The 8,356-nt window shown below is 53.6% G+C and overlaps 1 protein-coding gene across 1 annotated transcript; it reads left to right on the top strand.

Moving 5' to 3' along the window:
* Nucleotides 1-1,144: 1,144 nt before the first annotated feature.
* zbtb37 (zinc finger and BTB domain containing 37) lies at nucleotides 1,145-7,954 on the top strand. The gene is made up of 4 exons (XM_083940618.1): nucleotides 1,145-1,556; nucleotides 3,557-4,500; nucleotides 4,582-4,681; nucleotides 6,715-7,954. Exons 2-4 carry the CDS (start codon nucleotides 3,575-3,577, stop codon nucleotides 7,237-7,239), a joined length of 1,551 nt encoding a protein of 516 aa, XP_083796744.1. The 5' UTR covers nucleotides 1,145-1,556; nucleotides 3,557-3,574; the 3' UTR covers nucleotides 7,240-7,954.
* The last annotated feature ends 402 nt before the right edge of the window (nucleotides 7,955-8,356 follow it).

Below are 8,356 nucleotides of genomic sequence, written 5' to 3' on the forward strand. Positions count from 1 at the left end.
AAGCTAAGCTAACAGTCTCCCCTGCTGCCAGTCTTTATGCTAAGCTAGGCTAACAGCCCCCCCCTGCTGCCAGTCTTTATGCTAAGCTAGGCTAACAGTCTCCCCTGCTGCCAGTCTTTATGCTAAGCTAGGCTAACAGCCCCCCCCTGCTGCCAGTCTTTATACTAAGCTAGGCTAACAGTCACCTGTGCTGCCAGTCTTTATGCTAAGCTAGGCTAACAGCCCCCCCTGCTGCCAGTCTTTATGCTAAGCTAGGCTAACAGTCTCCCCTGCTACCAGTCTTTATGCTAAGCTAGGCTAACAGTCCCCCCTGCTGCCAGTCTTTATGCTAAGCTAAGCTAACAGTCTCCCCTGCTGCCAGTCTTTATGCTAAGCTAGGCTAACAGTCCCCCCTGCTGCCAGTCTTTATGCTAAGCTAAGCTAACAGTCTCCCGTGCTGTCAGTCTTTATGCTAAGCTAAGCTACTTTTTTCAACAACAAAATTTACAAACGAGTCAGAAAATAAAATATAATAAAATCAAAACATAAGAAATGAAAAACATTCCGTTTGAAAGTAACAATAATAACAATAATAACAATAACAATAATAATAATAATAATAACAATAATAATAATAATAATAATAATAACAATAATAATAATAATAACAACAATAATAATAACAATAATAATAATAATAACAATAACAACAACAATAACAATAATAATAACAATAATAATAATAATAACAATAACAATAACAATAATAATAACAACAATAATAATAACAATAATAACAATAACAATAATAATAATAACAATAACAATAATAATAATAATAACAATAACAATAATGACAATAATAATAATAAAAATAATAATAATAATAATAACAATAATAATAACAATAACAATAACAATAATAATAATAATAATAACAATAATAAAAAAACACCTGAAGCAAAGTAAACGGAGTCTAACTTTGCTGAACTCTCGGTGCCCTGATGACGCCTCTCCTCACAGATGCATGCCGGGAGCTGTAGTCTTTAAAGGGGCCGTGAAAGCGGCGCTCCTTCGGGTTTGAACCACATTTCCCAGCATGCCCCGCGCACCTCCTTCCTTCCCTCCTTCCGGCCCGCAGCCGCGGCCCTTCTGCCGTGGAAAAGGAAGATGAGCAGCCGCACCGACACCGAGCCGAGTCCGAGCCGAGTCTGACCCGAGTCCGAGCCGAGTCTGACCCGAGTCTGACCCGAGTCCGAGCCGAGTCCGAGCCGAGTCTTCCAGCAGAATGGCGGCGGAGCGGCTGCTGACGGAGCGGAGCCCGAGCTCAGCTGCTGTTTGCCGGCCTTGAACTCATCGCGACCGCCGCTGGAGCCGCTGGAGCCCCGGAGCCCCGGAGCCCCGGAGCCTGGAGGAGCGGCGGGTGGAGCCGCAGCCTGCAGGGCCGTGCTGAGCCGAGCCGAGCCGGGCCGTGCTGAGCCGAGCCGGGCCCTGATGCTCAGCTAGCTGCAGGACTGAAGCCTCGAACTGCACCGCACCCTGAAACCAGACCCGATCTCCCCCCGGCCCCCCTTCAGGTGAGTCCCGCTGCACACCTGGAGGTTTACCTGGTCCCCGGGGACACACCGACACACGGGCCTGCACCTGGGTCCTGCTGTCACACTGGTCCTGGTCTGGGTCTGTCCTGGTTCTGGTCTGTCCTGGTTCTGGTCTTGATCAGACTGGTCCAGATCTGGTCCAGGTCCAGATCCAGGTCTTGTCCTGTGGTTCTTCTGGACCAGGTTTGGGGGCGTGGCCTCAGTGTTCAGGTGATTGCTGACTCAGCAGGTGTGAGTGAAAATATAACGTGCTAATGTTATCGAGCTAATATTAGCCCAGCTCTGTATCGAGCTAACATTAGCCCAGCTCTGCATCGAGCTAACATTAGCCCAGCTCTTTATCGAGCTAACATTAGCCCAGCTCTGTATCGAGCTAACATTAGCCCAGCTCTGTATCGAGCTAACATTAGCCCAGCTCTGTATCGAGCTAACATTAGCCCAGCTCTGTATCGAGCTAACATTAGCCCAGCTCTGTATCGAGCTAACATTAGCCCAGCTCTGTATTGAGCTAACATTAGCCCAGCTCTGTATCGAGCTAACATTAGCCCAGCTCTGTATTGAGCTAACATTAGCCCAGCTCTGTATCGAGCTAACATTAGCCCAGCTCTGTATCAAGGTAACATTAGCACAGCTCTGTATCGAGCTAACATTAGCCCAGCTCTGTATCGAGCTAACATTAGCCCAGCTCTGTATCGAGCTAACATTAGCCCAGCTCTGTATTGAGCTAACATTAGCCCAGCTCTGTATCGAGCTAACATTAGCCCAGCTCTGTATTGAGCTAACATTAGCCCAGCTCTGTATCGAGCTAACATTAGCCCAGCTCTGTATTGAGCTAACATTAGCCCAGCTCTGTATCGAGCTAACATTAGCCCAGCTCTGTATCAAGGTAACATTAGCACAGCTCTGTATCGAGCTAACATTAGCCCAGCTCTGTATCGAGCTGACATTAGCACAGCTCTGTATCGAGCTAACATTAGCCCAGCTCTGTATCGAGCTAACATTATCACAACTCTGTATCGAGCTAACATTAGCACAGGTCTGTCTCGAGCTAACATTAGCACAGCTCTGTATCGAGCTAACATTAGCACCGCGCTGTATCGACCTAATATTAGCACAGCTCTGTCTCGAGCTAACATTAGCACAGCTCTGTATCGAGCTAACATTAGCACAACTCGAAATCGAGCTAACATTAGCACAGCTCGGTATCGAGCTAACATTAGCGCAGCTCTGTATCGAGCTAATATTAGCGCAACTCCGTATTGAGCTAACATTAGCGCAACTCCGTATTGAGCTAACATTAGCGCAACTCCGTATCGTGCTAACATTAGCACAACTCCGTATAGAGCTAACATTAGCACAACTCTGTATCGAGCTAACATTAGCACAACTCTGTATCAAGCTAACATTAGCACAACGCTATATTGAGCTAACATTAGCACAACTCTGTATCGAGCTAACATTAGCACCACTCTGTATTTAGCTAAACTAAGCTCATCTCTGTAGCTAGCGTTAGCCTCATCTCTGTAGCTAGCTAGCGTTAGCCTCATCTCTATAGCTAGCTAGCTAGCTAGCGTTAGCGGCATGACTGATAAAACGTTTGCATTTGAGACGAAATAAAGAAAAAAAAGTTTAAAATAGTGATTTGTTTGTTTTCAGTCGTCCAATCAAATCTCATCAGACAGGAAGTCTGTTTCTTTTTCTCCATGAGGACAGGAAGTGGCCCGACCTCCGTTAACGACCCGGGAATCGAACATGAACACGAATCATCTTAAACTGAAACCAGCTCCAAAATATTTCACTTTTCATTCAAAACACGACTGAAATGATGGTTTGGATCTAAACAGGAAGTGTGTTTGATGTTGTGACGTGTTTGTTTCCAAAGTAAGAACGAGCTGCTGACCTCTGGCCACGCCCCCAGGCTGTGATGTCACTGCAGGTGTGTTGCTGTTGACCAATGACCAGTGCTCCTGTCGTTGCAGAGTCCCTCCGGCTGCAGCATGGAGCGCTCCGGCAGCGTCCAGCTGGACATCCCCGACTTCAGCAACTCGGTTCTGTCGCACCTGAACCAGCTGCGTGTTCAGGGCCGCCTCTGCGACATCGTGGTCAACGTGCAGGGCCAGAGCTTCCGGGCACACAAGGTGGTCCTCGCCGCCAGCTCGCCGTACTTCCGGGACCACATGTCTCTGGGCCAGATGAGCACCGTGTCGCTGACGGTGATCCGCAACCCGTCGGTGTTCGAGCAGCTGCTCTCCTTCTGCTACACGGGCCGCCTCTGCCTGCAGCTCGCCGACATCATCAGCTACCTGACGGCCGCCAGCTTCCTGCAGATGCAGCACATCATCGACCGCTGCACCCAGATCCTGGAGGGCATCCACCTGAAGATCAGCCTGGCCGACCTGGACGAGGAGCCCAGACAGGAGGAGGCGGCGCGGGGCTCCAGGAGCGGCCGGACCCTGGAGGCCGTGGTCCGGGCGGGCGGGCATCACGCCGGCCTGCGGCTGCTCGGTGCACGGGGAGGTGCGGAGGCGTGTGAGGCGGTCAGCCCCGCCGAGGAGCCCCTCAGCCCGCCGCCGACAGTGGAGCACAGCGGGCTGGAGGGGCCCGGGGCCTCGTCTGGCAGAGCGGGCAAAGAACCGATCCTCCGCATCAACCGAGCCGGACAGTGGTACGTGGAGACGAGCAGCGAGCCGGAGCGGACGGGCAGCGCCGAGGAGGGCGGCGGCATGGAGCGAGTGAGGATCAAGACGGAGAGGATGGAGGAGTGGATCGGAGCGGGGGAGATCCAGGAGGAGGGGGGGCCGGTGGAGGAGGGGACCACCGTGATGATCGACACGTCGGGACGCAGCACGCTGGTGTCGGGGCCCGTGGCCGCGCTCGGGACCCGGAGCGCCCAGCCGTCATCCAGCTTCAGCGAGACAGACAGGTGAGTGGCCGTCCTCGCTGCAGAACGCCCTCCTGAGCGAAGCCTTCACCTGACGACCGCTCCTGTGTGTTCATGTGTCAGGTTCAGTCCCACCGGCAGCGTGGTCGTCCTGGCGGAGCGTCAGAGAGCGAAGAGCGAGTCCCCCAGCAGGGCGGACGAGCTGCGGCAGCCGAGCTCACAGGTACGGAGTCCTCACAGGTGCAGCCGGGCTCACAGGTACGGAGTCCTCACAGGTGCAGCCGGGCTCACAGGTGCAGCCGGGCTCACAGGTGCAGCCGGGCTCACAGGTGCAGCCGGGCTCACAGGTGCAGCCGGGCTCACAGGTGCGGAGTCCTCACAGGTGCAGCCGGGCTCACAGGTGCGGAGTCCTCACAGGTGCAGCCGGGCTCACAGGTGCAGCCGGGCTCACAGGTGCAGCCGGGCTCACAGGTGCAGCCGGGCTCACAGGTGCGGAGTCCTCACAGGTGCAGCCGGGCTCACAGGTGCGGAGTCCTCACAGGTGCGGAGTCCTCACAGGTGCAGCCGAGCTCACAGGTGCAGCCGGGCTCACAGGTACGGAGTCCTCACAGGTGCGGAGTCCTCACAGGTGCAGCCGGGCTCACAGGTGCGGAGTCCTCACAGGTGCAGCCGGGCTCACAGGTGCGGAGTCCTCACAGGTGCAGCCGGGCTCACAGGTGCAGCCGGGCTCACAGGTGCAGCCGAGCTCACAGGTGCGGAGTCCTCACAGGTGCAGCCGGGCTCACAGGTGCAGCCGGGCTCACAGGTGCAGCTGGGCTCACAGGTGCAGCCGGGCTCACAGGTGCAGCCGGGCTCACAGGTGCGGAGTCCTCACAGGTGCAGCCGGGCTCAGGCACCTGGGTCCAGGTTCTCTGGAGGAGGCTCAGAGGGGTGAACTGTGAACGCAGCGTGTCAGGGAGCTTCAGCTCTTCAGCCCAGAACTCGAGTATCGCACATTTGTCATCATTAAACCGCTACAGGACCAAGAACCTCCTGAACCTCCTGAACCTCCTTTTTGACCATTGGAACCCGTAAATGATCCAAGTCACAACAAACTCTTAATAACAAATATCTCTAGAACTTAAGAACCAGTAGAAGCGTCTGAAACACTGACTATTAACATATAACACTGACTGTTAAAGTGTCCTCTAGGAGCCTAAACGTGTGCTAAAGTGTCCTCTAGGAGCATAAACGTGTGCTAAAGTGTCCTCTAGGAGCATAAACGTGTGCTAAAGTGTCCTCTAGGAGCATAAACGTGTGTTAAAGTGTCCTCTAGGAGCATAAACGTGTGCTAAAGTGTCCTCTAGGAGCCTAAACGTGTGTTAAAGTGTCCTCTAGGAGCATAAACGTGTGTTAAAGTGTCCTCTAGGAGCATAAACGTGTGCTAAAGTGTCCTCTAGGAGCATAAACGTGTGCTAAAGTGTCCTCTAGGAGCATAAACGTGTGCTAAAGTGTCCTCTAGGAGCATAAACGTGTGTTAAAGTGTCCTCTAGGAGCATAAACGTGTGCTAAAGTGTCCTCTAGGAACATAAACGTGTGTTAAAGTGTCCTCTAGGAGCATAAACCTGTGTTAAAGTGTCCTCTAGGAGCATAAACGTGTGCTAAAGTGTCCTCTAGGAGCGTAAACGTGTGTTAAAGTGTCCTCTAGGAGCATAAACGTGTGTTAAAGTGTCCTCTACGAGCATAAACGTGTGTTAAAGTGTCCTCTAGGAGCATAAACGTGTGTTAAAGTGTCCTCTAGGAGCATAAACGTGTGTTAAAGTGTCCTCTAGGAGCATTAACGTGTGCTAAAGTGTCCTCTAGGAGCATAAACGTGTGCTAAAGTGTCCTCTAGGAGCATAAACGTGTGCTAAAGTGTCCTCTAGGAGCATAAACGTGTGCTAACGTGTCCTCTAGGAGCATAAACGTGTGTTAAAGTGCCCTCTAGGAGCATAAACGTGTGCTAAAGTGTCCTCTAGGAGACTAAACGTGTGTTAAAGTGTCCTCTAGGAGCATAAACGTGTGTTAAAGTGTCCTCTAGGAGCATAAACGTGTGCTAAAGTGTCCTCTAGGAGCATAAACGTGTGTTAAAGTGTCCTCTAGGAGCATAAACGTGTGCTAAAGTGTCCTCTAGGAGCATAAACGTGTGTTAAAGTGTCCTCTAGGAGCATAAACGTGTGTTAAAGTGTCCTCTAGGAGTCGTCCTGGCGCTTCACTAACATGTTGTTGTGCCCTCAGGGGGAGGAGCACGCAGCGTTCGACATGGGCGGCTATGAGGATTACCTGAGGGAGCAGGTGGGCGACCGCTGGTTCCGCTACAACCCCCGTCTCACCTGCATCTACTGCTGCAAGTCCTTCAACCAGAAGGGCAGCCTGGACCGCCACATGCGCCTGCACATGGGCATCACGCCGTTCGTCTGCCGCATCTGTGGGAAGAAGTACACGCGCAAGGACCAGCTGGAGTACCACATCCGCAAGCACACCGGCAACAAGCCCTTCCACTGCCACGTCTGCGGCAAGAGCTTCCCCTTCCAGGCCATCCTCAACCAGCACTTCCGCAAGAACCACCCGGGCTGCGCCCCCCAGGAGGCCCACAGCGCCTCCCCCGAGACCACCACCGCCTCCGTCACATCCAGGGGAGGGCCCAGCGACGAGGCCTCCCCCAGCCAGGAGGAGCCAGAGGGCGGGGCCGGGAGCAGCAGCGGCGGGGGCCAGTACAACGAGGGCCCCCAGGCCTCGGTCTCCACCACGGGGCCCGACTGACCCCGGGGGAAGGGTGGAGGCCGGGGCGGGGCTGACGGACCACGATCCTGCTGCACCTGACGCCAGGACACACAAGGACGCCTCAGAGTCTGAACTGAGAGTTTTTCCGCTTTAAACCGCATCTACCTTCACAAACCGACCCCAGACTAAGCTAACGTGAAGAACGCCAAACACTCCAACCACCTCATACGCCACAGCACCACGTGGTCCTCGTCTGCCTCCGTCTACGTTACGTTACAGATTTCTACTTTTGTATTTACAGGTATTAAACTTTCACGATGCAGCGCCACGACCATCGTCTGGGCAAAACTTTGCCAAACTACTCCGTGCCAGTTCAACTCTTCACACCCTTCGTTTGCCTCGAGACAATCTGGAGCCGCAGGTCTGGAACAACGATCTGGAGCCGCAGGTCTGGAACAACGATCTGGAGCCACAGGTCGAGAACAACGATCTGGAGCCGCAGGTCTGGATCAACGATCTGGAGCCGCAGGTCGAGAACAACGATCTGGAGCCACAGGTCGAGAACAACGATCTGGAGCCGCAGGTCTGGAACAACGATCTGGAGCCGCAGGTCTGGAACAACGATCTGGAGCCGCAGGTCTGGATCAACGATCTGGAGCCGCAGGTCGAGAACAACGATCTGGAGCCGCAGGTCTGGAACAACGATCTGGAGCGGCAGGTCTGGAACAACGATCTGGAGCCGCAGGTCTGGAACAACGATCTGGAGCCGCAGGTCGGGAACAACGATCTGGAGCCGCAGGTCTGGAACAACGATCTGGAGCCGCAGGTCTGGAACAACGATCTGGAGCCGCAGGTCTGGAACAACGATCTGGAGCCGCAGGTCGGGAACAACGATCTGGAGCCGCAGGTCGGGAACAACGATCTGGAGCCGCAGGTCTGGAACAACGATCTGGAGCCGCAGGTCGGGAACAACGATCCGGAGCCGCAGGTCGGGAACAACGATCTGGAGCCGCAGGTCGGGAACAACGATCCGGAGCCGCAGGTCTGGAACAACGATCCGGCGCTCTTCAAACACTCAGCCGCACAAAAAGGTTCAGTGAGGAAAAGAAGTACGACTGTCAGAGTTCAGTGACGTGTGATCAGAGGACCAGGATCC

The sequence above is a fragment of the Echiichthys vipera genome (genome assembly GCF_963691815.1).
Source record: "Echiichthys vipera genome assembly, chromosome: 3".
Classification (NCBI taxonomy): domain Eukaryota; kingdom Metazoa; phylum Chordata; class Actinopteri; order Perciformes; family Trachinidae; genus Echiichthys; species Echiichthys vipera.

Coding starts and splice junctions, on each gene's coding strand:
- zbtb37 (XM_083940618.1), top strand. CDS start 3,575: ATGGAGCGCTCCGGCAGCGTCCAGCTGGACATCCCCGACTTCAGCAAC. Junction 4,501..4,581: donor AGCTTCAGCGAGACAGACAG/GTGAGTGGCCGT, acceptor TTCATGTGTCAG/GTTCAGTCCCACCGGCAGCG. Junction 4,682..6,714: donor TGCGGCAGCCGAGCTCACAG/GTACGGAGTCCT, acceptor TTGTGCCCTCAG/GGGGAGGAGCACGCAGCGTT.